General features: G+C 45.8%; 1 protein-coding gene across 9 annotated transcripts in view; it reads left to right on the top strand.

Moving 5' to 3' along the window:
* The window catches only part of RHBDL3 (rhomboid like 3), a 143,351-nt gene that overhangs the window by 59,465 nt on the left and 65,486 nt on the right, over positions 1 to 18,400 (top strand). For all 9 annotated transcript variants that reach the window (XM_077923975.1, XM_077923974.1, XM_077923972.1 and 6 more), the window contains one exon: positions 8,588 to 8,746. In XM_077923975.1, coding sequence (XP_077780101.1) covers positions 8,588 to 8,746 — 159 coding nt within the window. The remainder of the gene's footprint in view (positions 1 to 8,587; positions 8,747 to 18,400) is intronic.

Below are 18,400 nucleotides of genomic sequence, written 5' to 3' on the forward strand. Positions count from 1 at the left end.
ATCAAGGGGTGGAGCTTGCAGATTCAATTAAGGGACCTCCTGCCACAATGAATCAGCCACTGCCTGGTATGTTATTTTTGAGGCCAGGTGAATCTGTACTGTGATGTTGTCGCTTAGATTATGTAGATGGTGCAGCTGACATCATCCCTTTTTAATACGTTCCCTCAGTTGGGTTGCATGTGGATGTGCTGGGTGAGCCCACCTAAGCCCCAAAAGCTCTGCATGCTTGTCCATACTTTTCATGGAACAGTTGCCTTGATGCACGTGCAGCTGTAGCACCACAGATTCTTCCGAGAAACCCAGCCTGAGCTGAAGGGGGTGGTAGCTGATTTTGCCAATTTTGGAAACCTGTAATTAACAATTTATGTGCGGTTTTCGTGAGCCTGGCAAATAGCAGCTTAGTCAGTGGATGTATTGTACTTGTTTAACAGCGCTGGCGTTTTGAAATGGTTACTCTCAAAGCAAACTCAAGTCACACCTTAGAGGAATTCCCCATTGTGCTCTTCCGTCAGTGCTAGCATTTCAGTTTGCCAGGTGGAACTTTGCCCCTTCTTCTCCCCATCACGTGCTGTTCTGAGTTTCTCCTGCACCACCACCACCACCCATGAGGTGCAAATGGGGAGGAGAGAGGGAAAAGTCCTACTGTCCGAGTGGAAGTCCTTGCCCAGGGCTTCCACGGCTGGGACTCACTATGACATTTGAGTTACTAGCCTCTTTGACTGTTGCCTCTACCTCGAGCCCCACAAATCTGACATCTCCAGTTTTATTGCCGACCCTTGAATGGTACATAATTTGATTTCCCTGCACCAGAGAGTTGAATGTGTCGCCTCTGATATGTGGAGCGTTGTGCCAGAGGCAAAGGGAGTACTATTGAAGGTCTATCTGTGGTGGTACATGCGTGTATTTGACATTGCAGCTATGGAGTGATGAATAGGTAAAGGTAAAGGACCCCTGGACGGTTAAGTCCAGTCAAAGGCGACTATGGGGTTGCAGCGCTCATCTCGCTTTCAGGCCGAGGGAGCCGGCGTTTGTCCACAGACAGCTTTCCGGGTCATGTGGCCAGCATGACTAAGCCGCTTCTGTCGAACCAGAGCAGTGCACAGAAACACCATTTACCTTCCCGCCTCAGTGGTACCTATTTATCTACTTGCACTGGCATGCTTTCGAACTGCTAGGTTGGCAGGAGCTGGGACAGATCAATGGGAGCTCACTCCATCGTGGGGATTCGAACCGCCAACCTGATTGGCAAGCCCAAGAGGCTCAGTGGTTTAGACCACAGCGCCACCAGCGTCCCATGGAGTGAAGAATATCCTGTATGTGAACCAGCTCCAAGCCATGAGTACAAATACACAGTGGGGGGAGGGAATATAGGGCGATCTTGATGCCACTGCACTAGTTGATCTTCTGCTATTCAACAGGCCTGCATGGAATCCTGACTATAACATGGGCAGTTGCCACAATTCATATTCTGTACAGAATGTTAGCTCGTATACCTGCCAAAAGCAAGATAGAAATACGAAGGGGGGGGGAGAGACTGTCAAGTAAACAATATGTCATCGGGCAACATCTAGTAGCCTTTATCAAGTAGATTGCTTTAGCTGAAGTGATAATTCAGTCTTGTAATAATTCTTTCCTATTTCTTGACATATATGGTTCCAAAGGCACTGCTATATTTGTGGGTGTTCACTGCTTTTTCTTTTTCTTTTTAGCAGAACTGGCTACGCTCTGAGAATCATTTTTAACTGTGCCCTTTAAATATAAAGTGCAAGGTTTTATACTCTCTAAAAGGGCACAGTTCAGACTTTACCTTCTCTTTGGCTTTGAGGAGCCCATTATTAGTGGTTATGCAGGGGAAAGAGATGAGAGAAGCTAGAATACCTGGGTGCTATCCAGGTTCGGAGTAAATAGGCATAAAATGATGTAATTTGGGGCAAAAAAATATATATCTTGATGAGTCTAAACTGACAGTGATTAATCAGCAAAGATATCTGGGGTCATGGTGGTCAAGTCAAGGAAATCGTCAACTCAGTGTGCAGCAGCAGTGAAAACAACAATGTTTGTTTGTCTAGGATTATTAGCACAGGGATTGAAATTAAAATACAGTATCCCAGTGCCTTCCATTGTCTTACTAGACTTGCTGTGCTGCTGAACTATTGAGCATCTTCCAGGCTGTTGCTTATATAGTATTTTTGTTTTGTTTTTAATTGATTGATTTTTATCTATTCTACACGTTTTTAACTTTGTATGTAAGCTGTCTTGGGAGGGCTTAGGCCCTGAAAGGTGGCATACAAATGCTGAGAAAGAAGTAAACAAGCAAATTACCGTATTTTTTGCTCTATAAGACTCACTTTTTCCTTCCTAAAAAGTAAGGGGAAATGTGTGTGCGTCTTATGGAGCGAATGCAGGCTGCGCAGCTATCCCAGAAGCCAGAACAGCAAGAGGGATTGCTGCTTTCACTGCGCAGCGATCCCTCTTGCTGTTCTGGCTTCTGAGATTCAGAATATTTTTTTTCTTGTTTTCCTCCTCCAAAAACTTGGTGCGTCTTGTGGTCTGGTGCGTCTTATAGAGCGAAAAATACGGTAATTCCTCTTAAATCTGCAATGGAGTCACATTTGAAATATTGCCTGTGCTCCTGTCCATTCCATCTCTTGAAGGGCATCACAGAGCTCAAGAAAGCGCAGAAAAGGGCAGTCAAAATAATGGAAAAGGCTGGAGTACCAGCCCGGAGAGGAAAGGCTAAAATGTTCATTTGTTTTTAAAATTGAAATCTGATTTTGAAAAGAGAACATAATGGGGCATTTATAAAATTAGGCACCAAGTAGAGAGGGTTATTCCCCCTTTGCTTTTCTCATCATAACAGAACTTGAAGCTACACACACAGCATAATGGACTTATAGAACATTCTGCCTCAAGATCTGGTTTTCAGCATTGCAGTACATCACCAGCTAAATATCGCAACATACTGATATATCACGATGTGTGAAATAAGGCTGGAATTATGTAGAGGCATTGGCTGGCTTCATGGTTTTTCCAGCATCATGATTTTGTCATAACACGCACACGCACCATGATTCGCAATATATTGCCAGGTCAAAAATTATGAAACTGATATCACGATATGGACTTCAATCTGGTTTTGAACAGTATATTGCCTAGCCCTAACACACATCATGATTCATGGATACAGTGGTACCTCAGGTTACATACACTTCAGGTTACATATGCTTCAGGTTACAGACTCCGCTAACCCAGAAATAGTGCTTCAGGTTAAGAACTTTGCTTCAGGATGAGAACAGAAATTGTGCTCCAGTGGCGCGGCAGGAGCAGGAGGCCCCATTAGCTAAAGTGGTGCTTCAGGTTAAGAACAGTTTCAGGTTAAGAACGGACCTCTGGAACGAATTAAGTACTTAACCCGAGGTGCCACTGTATATTACCAGGTCAATAATTATGAAATTGATATCACAATTCAACTTCAAACTGGTTATGTTTAATGGTGACGTTTAATGGCTTTGAAGCAGGCTGAGACAATTTGATGAAGGATAGACTGCTGTTAGCTGTGACAGCAGCATGCCTCTGAGTAGTAGTTCATTTGAGTGGGAAGTGGAGAATAACAAAGGAAGCCTGCAGCCTTCGTGTGGGTTTCATGGAAACGCCTGTCTGGCCCACGGCTGGGAAGAAGATGTTGGTCTCTGTGGCTGCTTAGCTCTGATTCTGTGGTTCTTCTCCACCAGCTTGTTATTTGGGGTCCCTTTTTCAGGCAGAGGAGACCCGCTCTGATTGTGATCTGGAGGTGCTCTGATTGAAACTGCCAAAGTACATGTTTTCTCTGCCAAGCGATCAGTCTTATGCCAACTCTGGTTATTGTTGTCCTGCAGACTTCTTTTCAGGTTCTCAGCTTGAGGGGGAAAACCTGTGCCAGATTTAAGCTCCTGGCAAGCTGCTGCTTTTGCCATCCACGCTGCTCATCAAACCAGCTTTTTCTTCTGCTGCGTCCAATCAATCGCAGCCAAAGGTGCAGCTTTTGTTCACTGCCAGAAAACCGCGAGATAGGTTTTTTTAAATAGTTGTTGTTTTTAAAGAAGAGAGATTCTTGTCGCTCTTACCAAGCTGCCTTTTCCCATGTACATCATGTTTCCATGGAAAAATGCCCTCCTGGGCTGAAAATTCGCTCATAAATCCCTACCTCTTTTCTTCTGCCTTTCAATCCAACCGACAAGCTTGATATCATCATTATTGGCAAGCGGAGGCCAGCAGGCCAAGTTTGGAAGATCAAAGGCATATCTCACCACAGCTGAGATCCAGCCAAGACTACACTGCACTGGATTTACTGTAAATTGCACTTCGTTGCTGTTGGGATTCGGGTTTACAAAAGAAAATGTCTTGGGTCCGATGCCAGTTCTGGCTCTCACTTTTAATTGCGAGCACAAAATGATAGTTTGAATCTCTGTTCATTGCACCTCCTCTTGCGGGAATAAAACCATTAGCAAGGACTTTATTTATAGTGCCCAGCACCCAGTAAATGTTAGAATTCTCCCCCTTTTAAAACACACTTTATTTAAATATTTATCACTTACAAAAGAGCAGTGCATTTCATTAACAAACTACATTACATCCCCATTCCCCTCTCAGAGTTACAATTCTCACAGTGGTTTAGTGGTCAGTCCCTCTTCCCCCAGGGAACTCCGGGAATTGTAGCTCTGTGAGGGGGAAACAGCACCTTTAACAAACCACAGTTCCCAGCCACCTTTGAGAGAAGCCATGGCTGTTGGATATGTTTCGTATGGTAACTGCTTTAGATGTATATTGCAGCTGGGGCCTTAGTCTCTGCATCTGTAGCTGAAATAATTTGGCAGCAATTGATGGGAGAGATCCCTGCTTGAGTGCGACTGTGAGTTTAGATGGAGAATAGCTGGCATCCCTAACTGCATTTTTCCTGTGAGAGAGCTTCCATATGTACATGCAGAAAAGCCGAACGTGATCCAAAAGGAAGGAGTAAAATGCTACCTGGAAGTAGTATCGGAATCTAGGAGGCCGTGTCAAAACCGGTCACGGTTTGCGTGCCAAAAACCTGAAGGAAAAACATATAAACATCAACTGCAGCAAGACCTAGACAACATTGCAGGATGGGATTGAGAGAATGATAGCAATTGGAGCAGAAAATAGTTTTTTTAAGGTCACAGGCAGCAGCTCTGTTGCTGAGCCATTGCAAACCTGCTCCTTAACAGCCTGATTTAGATATACATAAAAGATCTCTCTAATAATAATAATAATAATAATAATAATAATAATAATAATAATATCTTTATTGTCATTGCCCCCTCTCGGGGACAACGAAATTACTTGGCTGCTCCATCCACCCAGGTAGGGCACTCCACACAAAATCAGATCAACTATAAAAACACTAATTAAAACAATACAGTATAAAACAGCAAGGAAGATTAGATGACTTTCAAAGTCCAGGCTTCCCATTCAGGGCCGAGATCGCTCTGGAGAAGAAGCTGTTCTTAAGACGGCTTGTTCTTGTCTTCATCGTCCTGTATCTCCGTCCCGACGGCAGGAGCTCGAAGAGACAGTGACCAGGATGCGATGGATCTTTTACTATGTCCAGTGCCTTCCTATGGCACCTTGTGGCATAAATCTGCTCTAAGGTGGAGAGTGGGCAGCCAACAATGCTCTCTGCTGCCTTAACAACTCTGCACAACCCCAACCTGTCCCGGGTAGTACAGCTTCCATACCACACACATAAGCCATAGGTGAGCACGCTCTCAATGGCACAGTGATAGAAGGCAAGCAGCAGTTTCTGCGGAAGATGGTTTTTCCTTAGAATTCTCAAAAAGTACAGTCTCTGCTGCGCCTTCTTCACAAGCCCCCTTGTGTTGACACTCCAGGACAGATCCTCTTGTAATTCAATGCCCAAAAATCTGAACGTTGTTACCCTCTCCACACAGACCCCATCAAGCAAAAGTGGCTGGACATTGCTCTTCTGTCTCCTGAAGTCCACCACAAGCTCCTTTGTCTTCCTTGTATTTATGAGCAAGTTGTTAGCTCTGCACCACTCTGTCAGCCGCTCCACCTCATCTCTATAGTCCATTTCACCCTCCCTTTCAGAGATGAGCCCAATCACGGTTGTGTCATCTGCAAATTTGACAACCCTATTACTAGGGTGAGCAGCGACACAATCGTACGTGTAGAGAATATAAAGGAGTGGGCTGAGTACGCATCCCTGTGGTGTTCCTGTGTTAGTCCTAAGCATACTAGAGGTATAAGGGCCCAACCGAACCCTCTGGGGGCGGTCTGACAAAAAGTCCAATATCCACCCACAAAGTGATAACGGAAGCCCCAGATCTTCCAGTTTAGACATCAGACGTTGTAGCTGAAATCTAAAAAAAGCAGTCTGGCATAACCCCCCTGCTGCTCCAAATGTGCAAGAACGGCATGGAGGGCAATCGCCACAGCGTCCTCTGTCGATCTTTTCGTTTTATAAGCAAATTGGAATGTGTCCAGTCCCTCTGGTAGGCAGGCAATGACATAATTTCGTACCAGCTTTTCAAAGCACTTCATGATTATAGGTGTGAGTGCTACTGGACGAAAGTCATTCAGATCTTCCGGGTTAGATTTTTTTGCTATTGGAACGATAGTAGAGGACTTTAGGCAGGATGGAACAATAGCCTGGGCTAGGGATCGATTTAAGATCCCAGTGAAAACTCCTGCTAGTTGATCTGCACAGTCTCTCAATACCCTTCCAGCTACCCCATCTGGCCCTGTGGCCTCTCTTGTGCTGCCTGTCCCCCCCCCCCCTCTTTTAACGACTGACATCTGTCTCAAAGTTCCTTGCTGTCTGGAAAAGCCACTGAAGAACAGGAACCCTCGAGTGACGCCAAGCAGTACAATACATTCTGATATATTTGATGGAGATCAAACTTGCTCTGCAGATACATCAACTACAGTCAGCAGAATGGGGCGCTTTTTCCGCCACGACATCTTTCTCTTCTGCTGGAGGCAAAGGCATTCCTGGAAGGAGAGAGGAGAGCTCATGGAGCTCATGGTGGTGTTCCTGCTGACTCCTGTAGAATTAAAATGGCTTAAGGGGAGCTCGTGTGCTACAGTGCTTCTGGTTGGGCTAGGACAGGGCGGCAAATATTATTTAGCCGTGGGCCGGTCCACTATCCCTCAACCTTGTTGCGGGCTGGAGAAGCAGCATGGGGGGGGGAACTGGAAGAAGAGGCGGGGGGGCAAGTAGACCTCCCCCCCAGCCCCAGCTGCTGTGCTTACCTTCCATGGGGCTGCCACAACCGCTGCTGCTGCTGCTTCTTGTGGGTAGGCAGAGCGAGCTCGTCCACTCCACTCTCTGGCCCAAAGGAGCACCAGGGCGGCGGTGGCAGAGGGAAGATGGAGCAGCACAAAAGGGCTGGCTCTGGAGAGGGGCTGCTTAAAAAGGCGCTCAGCCAGCTCAGCCCAGCCCCCTTCCTCCTCTAGGCAGGGCAGGGAGAAGCCTGGAGGAGGGAGGGAGGAGGCGCCACCACGGTGTGTGAGAGGGAAGGGGGGAATGGAATGGCACAGGGGGGGAAATGACGCAGCCCGAACAAACAGTGGAGCATTCCATAGTTGTCCTGGGGTACCAAGGGCTACAGGGGGTCCCTTTTCAGTGGCCTTGCAGCGTTTATGTCACACCCTAAGGCTCTTCTGCCAGTCCTGGGGGTTTGGTGTGATGATTGCAGCCCACACCCAAACATTCTGCCATCATTTGATATCCTTCTCTAACTGAGGCTCAGTTTGGTTTTCAACATCTTGCCCAAGAAAAGCATTTAGTGTGTGTCTGTGTGTGTGTGTGTGTGTGTGAAGATTTCCCCCCAAGTGCATTAAAATTCATCTGTTTTTAATTAAATGAGCGAGAAAGCCATAAGCTGTAAAGAAATACCATTTTATCCAAATCTGAATGCAAGATAGGGAAAAGGTAGGTAGGTTATCCAAGGTTGATAAAACTCAAAAGGAAGTTCTGCTGGCTTACACAGCAAGAGACATTTCATTTCATTTCTTCATTTATTGAATTTATATACTGTCCTATACCCAGAGGTCTCAGGGCAGTTCACAAAAAAATCACAATGTATAAAATCAAAATGAAAACAATAATCCAATAACACTCCCCCCCCCACTAAAGAGCCACATTTTAAAGGTTATAGGATGTTTATTGGGTCAGCCAAAGGCCTGGTTAAAAAGGAACGTATAATGAAGGTGCCAGGGGAACTTCCCTGGGGAGAGCATTCCACAGACGGGGAGCCACTGCAGAAAAGGCCTGTTCTCATGTTGCCACCCTCCTGACCTCTTGAGGAGGAGGCACATGAAGGAGGGCCTCAGAAGATGATCTCAGGGTCTGGGTCGGTAGGAGAGGAATTTACGTTTACCTGAATTATTGGGATCTGTCAAGACATCTGAAACTAGATCCAGTTCTTGGTCCCTCCTGTGTCATTAATAGCTGTGGATTTCCCTATGATTGCAATATGACCATAATCAAAGCTATATGCCAGAGATGGGGAATGTGTTGTGTGCTAATATACCGAACCCCATTCTCTTTGGTTCTCTCTTTCAGTTTGACCCTGAAAACACTGGCTACATCAGCACTGAGAAATTTCGAAACCTCCTCCAAAGGCATGGCTCTGAGCTAGATCCACACAAACTAGAAGTTCTTTTGGCCTTGGCAGACAACAATTCTGATGGGAAGATCTGCTACCAAGATTTCGTCAACTTGGTAAGTGATTCTGTGCTGATTGCAGGCTTGGCTCCAGGGGCCCTATCCTGATTTTCTGCTCCCTTCTCACCACTGCACTGGGCATCTCTCACCTGGAAGGGTGGTGTCAAAGAGTTCGCCTGAAAGGCTTTCCATCTTCAAATGAATTCTGGTTATAATGGCCGTATGCTGCCTCCAGAATCAGAAGGAGCATGTCTCTGAATATCTGCCAGTATAGAAACAACAGCAGGCTATTGTGCTGAAGTCCTGCTTGTGGTCTTCCCAAAGGCTATCTGGTTGGCCACTGTGAGAAAAGAGGAAGGACTTTGGTCTGGACTGTTCTTATGTTTTTAAATGCTTCCCCCCGCTGCCACCACTTCATATTGGCTCAGGGCTGGGTTTGGACCTTGTTAGTAAGGATATTGTTGATTGGGAGACTTGGAGATCCTTTTTGATAACTGACCTGATGGCTTCTGGTTCAAAATGTCCTGCCAAGAGCTTCTGTGTTTTCAGACAAAGGTCAGGTCTTTCCCACAAAGGTCAGGTGAAATAAAACAAAAATTCTTGGTCTTTTTGCAGCCCACTTCTTGTGGAAGATAACAGTTTTTCTTCAGGGGAGTCTTAGCAAAGCAAACCCTTGAGAAAATCCAATGCTCAAGGATGATTCTTGCACTATCTTTTTCTGCATTCTGAGGCATACTTGTGTGCCTAATTGATAGAGGTAAATTGCTGAGTAAATATACTTGCAAACTCATTCTTACATTATTTTATACTTGCTTGGTAATTATTATGTTTAGATCTCAGTCTTCTTTTAGAAACCCAGAGCACCTTATCTGGAACTCCCAATCATTTCCAAAAGTGTGCCCTTGTAAACATGTGTGCCTTCTGGCCTAGATCCATGATCTGAAACCTGAATTAGGACCTGCGTAAGATCCAAGGATCCCACCATTACTTGCATGGTGGTGGTTGCTGTTGTCGTACATAGTTTTAGAAGGAGAAAGACAGAGGTGGAGGAGTAAGAGGAGGAAGATGGACATATGAGGTAAAGAAAAATAGATATAGACCCCATGTTGTAAGTTGAAATGAAAGTGGAGTTCTGACTGTGAAAGTGCTGAAGGCCTAAAGCAGCCCAGTTGCTTCAGAATAATCCACTGTGTATAGAGGTTTACCAAAAGGACAGACAGACTAACCTTGGATCGGAGGAGATTGGACTAGATGACCCTACGATTCTATGAACCTGCAGATTAACCTAAAATGTGTGCCTGTAGGTCAGTCTCAAAACCATACCTCCAGTTTGACTTGGAAATCTGCCTAACTCCCAAAGCAATCCATTTGGCAATTGCGTTTTATGACTTGCATAATAAGATATGGTTGCTTTAATTTTTGAAACCTCTTTTTAAAAATTTTGATGCTGAAATCCAGCTTGACAGGGCTGAATTCCTCCTGTTGCAGAGGCTAGCAGTATTTCATTTGAATGTCTGTCTCTTTTACTGGATTTTGATTGCTTTATTTGCTTGCAAACAAGATCACACTTGGAGTGGTATACAGTGGTACCTCGCAAGACGAATGCCTCGCAAGACGAAAAACCCGCTAGACGAAAGAGTTTTTTGTTTTTTGAGCTGCTTCGCAAGACGATTTTCCCTATGGGCTTGCTTCGCAAGACGGAAACGTCTTGCAAGTTTGTTTCCTTTTTCTTAACACCGTTAATACAGTTGCGACTTGACTTCGAGGAGCAACTCATAGAACGCGGTGTGGTAGCCTTTTTTGAGGTTTTTAAAGACTTTGGTGATTTTTGAAGCTTTTCCAAAGCTTTCCCGACACCGTGCTTCGCAAGACGAAAAAAATCGCAAGACGACAAAACTCGCGGAACGAATTAATTTCGTCTTGCGAGGCACCACTGTAGATAGGTTTATGCTCTGCTGCTGGAACGGTAAGAAACGGCTGTTTTGACAATATGGTATAGTTAACAGACATCCCTATTTCCCAGGGACAGTCCCCGGATTTACAAATTTGTCCCTGGACAAAATCCGTCCCCGGAATGTCCCCAGATTTCATTTAATGTCCCCAGATTTGTATTTTAAGTGTTGTAGATTTATTAGTAGGGAATGAATGTTGCATGATTGGTTCAACGGCACAAGACACATCATTTGGGGACTTTACGTGAGGCAAAATGGCGGGCGCCATGGCAGCAAGCAGCTCCTGAAGCCAGCCAGAGCCAACTGGCTCCGGGCTGCTGAGACTGCCACTGCCACCGCCCCTGCCGAAGGGGAACCAGGGACGCCCGCCATGTCAACTGGGGGAGCCGCTGGCACACACACCCCACAACCCAAATCTAGCCAGGAGCGAGAGCACTCAGCCGACTGCCCAGCGGCGCTCCAGGGCCAGGAAAACCCTGGAGCCAATGCAGGGAGAAGGAGGAGAGGAGAAGGAGAAGGAAGAGAGAGAAAGAGGAAGGAGGGGGGGAAGTTGAGCCCTGACCTTGCTGCTCCGCAGCCACTGCCGCTGAGAATGAGAGGTAGGAGAGCACCAGGAGGGCAAGGACACGTGGCTGAGCCCAGGCCCAGCCCGAGCCTACCGCGCAACAGAGGAGACCACAGAAGAGAAGATATTACAACCTTCTTTTAAAAAAAACAACACTTTTTTTTTCTTTTAAAAAAAAAGCGTCCCTGGATTTTTTGAAAAAAATCTGGTAGCCTTACAATATGGTCCCCATCATTCCGGAACTCACAGCACCCCAAGAAATACCCACCCTTTCTCTGTAGCAGTTTCTTATTTCCACACACACCCATATTCTCCTCTCTGCAGCAGGTATGTTAACAGCTGAATTCAGTTGTTCATTGGTATGAGTGGCATCCCTTCCATCTTGGTTTAGCTGCTGGCCTTAAAGCTAGTGATCGCAAGCATAAATTAGGAGAGGTGCCTCCTAGATGTTGCTGGGCTACAACTCCTATCATCCTTGGCCACTAGCCATGCTGGCTGCGGCTGATGGAGCCCAACAACCTATGGAGGGCACACCAGCTGCCGCTGCTCTAAATCTTTTATCTGCCATAGTTTCCTTGTGGTCACATATTCAGGCAACTGGCAAACATCCCTCTCTCGCTGTTAGCTGCTGCCTGTACCTACTTTGAGGAAAAGCTAGTAACAGGAGAATGACATCAATTGAGAATCAGTATAATGTAGTGGCTAGACGAGTAAGATTTCCAAGTATACATGCACAGGATAAGGCTGTGACACTGTGCAAGATTACAGCCCCAGTCTTTCTGAAGGGGAGGTCTCATCTTTGTGTCTTTGGGGTTTAGCTCTTTCTGAGCTCAGCCTGCTTTGGTCAAGCTAAACTCAGGCTCCAGCACCTCAATCTGTTCCTTATACTGTACATTTGTTTTTCTCCCCATGAGCAGAGCAGGAATGTTACTATGCCGCTGGAGCTGGATTTTGTGTGTGTGTGTGCGTGTGCTTGTTGTATCAGTTTTCTTTACTTAGCCAGGCAAGAAGATCAGCAGGGATACATGATTAACCTCATTAAATTGCAAACTAAGCATAATCATGATGAGCACATAAACGTGTGACTGTGTATGTCTTGTGAATGGTTTTTATGCACATAGTGAAAAGCATCAGCAGCAGTAGAATTTGCCAGCTTCAGTTGTTGGGGAGATGAAATGATCACTAGCTAAACTACAATGGATTAACCTGCCAATCCTGCTTTGCTGAGGGTTGAGAGTCTACTGAGCATGGCTGCTACTGATCAGCTTCAGCTGGTTTTTTTTAAGACCATGACCTCTTCTTCTGTTCCTCTCATCCTCAATGGCTTTCTGGGTTCACATGCTGTAGGCTCACAACAAGAGAATGTTCATGGCACAGAGTTGCTACCAGGTTATCCTAAATGAAAAAGCAAGAAAATATGACAGCATGCGGTAGAGTGCTCTTGTTCAGGATGCTTCAGTTCATTCCTCCAGCAGCGACTCAAGATTCTGGGTCCACTGAGCAATGTCAGGTAAGCCAGCTGGGTCATTAGCAAAGATAGGGGCCTGATGGAGGAAACTTTGCATGGCGTGGAGACTCATAATGGTGGGACGTGCGGACACCCAGCGAAGCCAAGCTTTGGAAGATTCAGGGCAGACTAAAGAAAAAGGTTCTTCAAAGAGCACTTGCTCCCTCAAAGCTGCAGCCAGTCCTCAGGAGAACATTGGAAAACGGTGGCATGATAAGTCTACTGCAATCTGCCAGAATCCCTTGCATCTGCCACTCTGTTTGACACTGTCAGGCGATCCCCACTTCCAATTTAAGATACCTTGGTTTTGAAAAGAAGGCTTTTCACAAGCAACTTCTGACCCAGACGATCCCTCCTATAAATGAGAAAGTTTCATTACATGTTTATTGAACCAATGTGGCAAGAAACCATTGATTTCCTATCACACCTAACCCTCTGTACCCATTCATTTACGTTTTTGCCGTTCTAGTCAATTGACCTACAGACACTGAAGCTTCAAATTAAATAGGAAATGGGGCCACTGTTCATTGGAAGCACCACTGAATGTTGGACGTCTTTCCAAGGATGTTTCCATCTATCTGAAGCCTGCCATTGTCTTCTCTCATCACCACATAAAGCTTTGAAGTGGACGAGTTCAGATCTGGAGGTGCCAACGTAGCAGTCTGATTCTGGACAATAAAATTTCCAGAAGTATATTCTTCTGGATTCAGTGGGACTTAACTCCCAGCATTAACTGTGCCTGAGGTTGCAGCCTAAATTCGCCTGATGTTGGAGCTGGTCTGTGGACAACGTTCTGAGGTTAGCGGTCACCTGGTTTATGTGCGTGCATGCTAATTACTTGACAACTGTGATATCAAATGGTGACTTTTCGCATGGGAATGAGCCCATCTCAAACGAAACACTGCAAAGAGAACTCCCATGTGATTGACGTACGTAAAATTATGAGTGGTGTGGAGAAAATAGCTAGGGGCAAGTTTTCCAGCATCTTCTGGGATGCATTCCTGAAGATAAAGAATGCCTTCTGGAATACTTCTGAAAACAGAAGTTCATGGTAATAACATTTATGCTTCTCCCCGCCCCCAACCTCACAAAAATAATTCTAGAACTCAGGGACATCCAGTGAACATTCCAGACAGACAAAGGGAGGGATTTCTTTACACAGTGCATCTATGGGATTTCCTCCCCCAAGAGGCAGTGATGGCATTCGATTTGGATGACTTTTAAAAAAAGGACTGCACAGATTCATGGAGGATAAAACTATGTTCTGCCTCTGCTGCGTACTGGGAATCAGAAGAAGGGATGATGCTGTTGCACTCAGTTCCTTCTTGCAAATTTCCCTCAGGCGTCTGGTTGGCCACTGTGAGAACCGAATGCTGGACTAGAAAGGCCATTGGCCAGATTCAGCAGGGGTCTTCATTAAACACAGTTCCATGGAGTCATTTCACACATTCATTTGTGAGCTATCAAGCAATGAGAAATCGATTGTGTGCGTGTCAACCCGGGCCTTAGACGAAAAGCATTCCATTGAAACAAGAGCAGTGCCATTAATGCTTTCAGAGCTCACAGTTCTCTAGAGAAAGGGGGGGAAAGGGTGCCCCGTGGATGACCTCTAAGGTACACAAAACAAGGCTATGTGGCTGAAAGACCCAGGAATTCCTTCTTCTTGTAGAAAGGGATTGAACGGTGCATCAACCAGACTTCTGAGGTCCCTCCTCTTCCCAGAGCAACTTCCTCCACCACCTGATGAGCACTCCAAAAAATTGGAGGACCCCGGGAGTGGCCTCCAAAGGAGCACATGGAACTGTCACTAGGGCAAGGCAAGTAAGACAACCATGTTGCACTCGTGTTGCCTTTGGGGCAGAGGTCCAGTGCTGCACTCAGCAGAAGGAGCCCTGAAGGCAACAGCTATAAATAATATTTTTTACTGTCAACAGAGTGGTCCACCCCCCTGAACTTTATGTCTGGGTCTCAAATTGCCTAATTGCACCGCCATGTTGCACAGGTAAAAGTGTTTTAGCTCAGTTATTTGGATGGAGGGATTGGTTATGAACTGTGGTGACAATCTCTAGGTCCTGATTGTGTTGTCTTGACTAGAGATCCAGTTCTCCTAGTGGAGACTTCCAGTTGTAGCTTAAAACTCAGCCTTCCACAGTGGCTGCATATGCACCAGAGTGTTGCAGTGCACATGGGTCTCCCAGGTCCAGTTTCTTTCCGTGTTTGCTTTCATGCATAATTGCCCACACATGAGCACTTTCGGTTGGACGCTGTCTCAGTGTTTCCCATCCACACTAGTGGGACAGTGCTTGATGAAATGGATTTGCCCTCTGTCTTGTTGTCCTCTCCCCTCAATCAGTACTTCCCCACCCAGCATAAGTTCTGGAAATCTGATGTAATATTCTTAAATAGGTCCATCATGCATCTACTCACACCTTTCTGTTAACCAGGCACCACAGCAGACTCCAAGAGAAAAGCAGAATGAGTGCATTAGTCAACAGAGGATAAACAGACGTAACCAAGGCCAGCTTACATAGAAAGGAACTGGTAGAGGGACATAAGAAAAGCCACACACAACATAAACCCCACCCAATGAGTCATAGGAGCAGCAGCAATGGTTGCACTTCTTTTTAACCCTTTGCACACCATATGCCGCACCTGAGGTCTGTTGTGGGCATACACACAGGTATTTGTCTACCTGTAGCCGCTTCTTTCATTTTTGTTTTTACTTTTGAGTGATAAGTTTTCTAATATACCAGTACGTTTCCAAGCACAATTCAAAGTGTTGGTGCTGGTCTTTAAAGCCCTAAAGGACCTCGGCCTGAAGGGAGTGTCTCTACCCCCATTGTTCAGCCCAGATACTGAGGTCCAGCGCCAACCTTCCCACATGATGTGCTCCAGTGGGTAACGTGCAATTTTATGTTGGATTTTATCTTTTTAACCACATTATCTGCAGGGGGGCGGATTAAATGAAATGTGAGGGAAATGGTCTTTTATGGACTATTTAAAGAAATATTATAGCATGATGGATTTGCGAGCAGAATTTGAAGTGCGAGCAATACAGTTTTGTTTGACTTGCTTAGCATGCTTGATCGGCTAACCCCACCCCCGCAAAAAAAGAAAAGAGAAAGATTTGTGGCGCTGAAAACAGAGATTGATACAAAATACATCTTGTACATGGGTGGATTACAAGAGTGCCTTTGTATGTTCTTATCAATATTCATGAAAGAAAAGCAAGCGCCAGCTGCGAATTGTTAAAACGTTATTGATCAGAGCTGTTCACGGCATCTCAAAACAAGTTCAGGACACCATCGCTTTACCCTTGGCTTGCTGCACAGCTAGAAGAGAGAAGTTTTGATTGATGTGCTTAAACTAGCGGTGGAGAAAAGGCACACAGCGGCGTTTGGTTAAGTGGCCGGCCGGTTAGTGTGAGCAATGCCTGTTTTTGAGGGGACCAGGGAACATGTTCACAGCTGCAGAATCATCTTTGGACCTGGCGCTGCTCCCAGATTCTCAGCCATATTAGAATACCTTTTTACCAACCTTGCTTGGTTTGCCACTGGGACACCCTACTGGGATGTAGTGACCTAGCCACTGCCGCTTCAACCCTAGTGACTTCCAGGTTAAACTACTGTAAGCTGATTCCATGGTCGTGAACCAGGACCATGTCTGCCCTGCAGGTTCCCAAGTAACACTGTGGCACTAAATCAGAGAGAGAGAGAGAGAGAGAGAGAGAGAGAGAGAGAGAGAGAGAGAGAGAGGTGGCAACATGCCTTGTGAGGTTTTGTACAGTACAGTGGTACCTCAGGTTACATACGCTTCAGGTTACATACGCTTCAGCTCAAAGACCTGGAAACGATGCCTTATGAGGAACGGCTAAGGGAGCTGGGCATGTTTAGCCTGGAGAAGAGGAGGTTAAGGGGTGATATGATAGCCATGTTCAAATATATAAAAGGATGTCACATAGAGGAGGGAGAAAGGTTGTTTTCTGCTGCTCCAGAGAAGCGGACACGGAGCAATGGATCCAAACTACAAGAAAGAAGATTCCACCTAAACATTAGGAAGAACTTCCTGACAGTAAGAGCTGTTCGACAGTGGAATTTGCTGCCAAGGAGTGTGGTGGAGTCTCCTTCTTTGGAGGTCTTTAAGCAGAGGCTTGACAACCATATGTCAGGAGTGCTCTGATGGTGTTTCCTGCTTGGCAAGGGGTTGGACTCGATGGCCCTTGTGGTCTATTCCAACTCTATCATTCTCTTGATTCCGCTAACCCAGAAATAGTGCTTCAGGTTAAGAACCTTGCTTCAGGATAAGAACAGAAATCGTGCTCCGGCGGTGCAGTGGCAGCAGGAGGCCCCATTAGCTAAAGTGGTGCTTCAGGTTAAGAACAGTTTCAGGTTAAGTACGGACCTCCGGAACGAATTAAGTACTTAACCTGAGGTACCACTGTACTTCCCTTGCTTAATGGTACCACCTGTGATACTCCCACAATTCACTTGGTTTGCCACGTGGGCCAAGAAGATAACAGCACAAGCCCATTTTTGCTGTATCAGAACCTCTTGCAGTTTATGCTGTAGGGAAACTTGCCTGTGGACCTCATGTGAATACAGTGGTACCTCGGGTTACAGACGCTTCAGGTTACAGACTCCACTAAACCAGAAATAGTACCTCGGGTTAAGAACTTTGCTTCAGGATGAGAACAGAAATTGTGCGGCGGCAGTGGGAGCCCCCATTAGCTAAAGTGGTACCTCAGGTTAAGAACAGTTCCAGGTTAAGAATGGACCTCCAGAACGAATTAAGTTCTTAACCGAGGTGCCACTGTATAGCATTCCAGTGAAAAAAAATCCCTCTATGGGCAGAGGAAAGAAACACCATCCTGAGTGGGACTCAGATCATGGCTTATCATTCTCAGCTCACTAGGCTATCCATCTCCCAGCAAGATGGAGGCATATCTGCTCATAATATTGAGTTTAAGCTTTTAAAAAACGGTGTTCCAGTTCTTTCTTCAGAGAGATCTTTCTGCTTCTGACTGTGCTGTGTCTCCTTTTGATCTATCAAGAAGCCTGTGCAGGGTTAAGAGTCATGGTCTGCTGTGAGGCTCTGGCTGGAAGACAATTTAATTAGATTCCTGTTGGGAGCAGCTATGTACTGTGGTGACATCATCCAAGACAGTTCATTCCTACAGAGCTTCCCGTTTTATTGGTTGTGTGTCACACAGTGTTCGGTGTGTGAATCATGGAAGGGACCTTGAGGGTCATCTTAGTCAAACCCTCTGCAATGCAGGAATCTTTTGACCAATGTGGGGCTCGACCCCACAACCTTGAGATTGAGCCTCATACTCTACCAAGTGAGCTGTCCCAGCTATAAAAGCCATTCAAGTTGGTGACCATTAAAGTGTTGTTAGTGAGCCTCGTCATGATGGGTGGATGGTAGAATTGACAGGGGTGGGTGCTGTGGGAGTGTTGTTTTCTACAGCCCTTGTTGATTCTGCCACTTGTTGACATAGGGTTGCAACTGTGTTAGCTGTGACATAGCGGTCTAACAACAACAACAGTTTATTATTTATACCCTGCGCATCTGGCTGGGTTTCCCCAGCCACCCTGGGTGGCTCCCAGCAGAATATTAAAAACACGATAAAACAGCGGTTCTCAACCTGTGGGTACCCAGATGTTGTTGGATTACAACTCCCATCACCC

This window comes from Podarcis muralis, chromosome 2 (genome assembly GCF_964188315.1).
Source record: "Podarcis muralis chromosome 2, rPodMur119.hap1.1, whole genome shotgun sequence".
NCBI classification, from domain to species: domain Eukaryota; kingdom Metazoa; phylum Chordata; class Lepidosauria; order Squamata; family Lacertidae; genus Podarcis; species Podarcis muralis.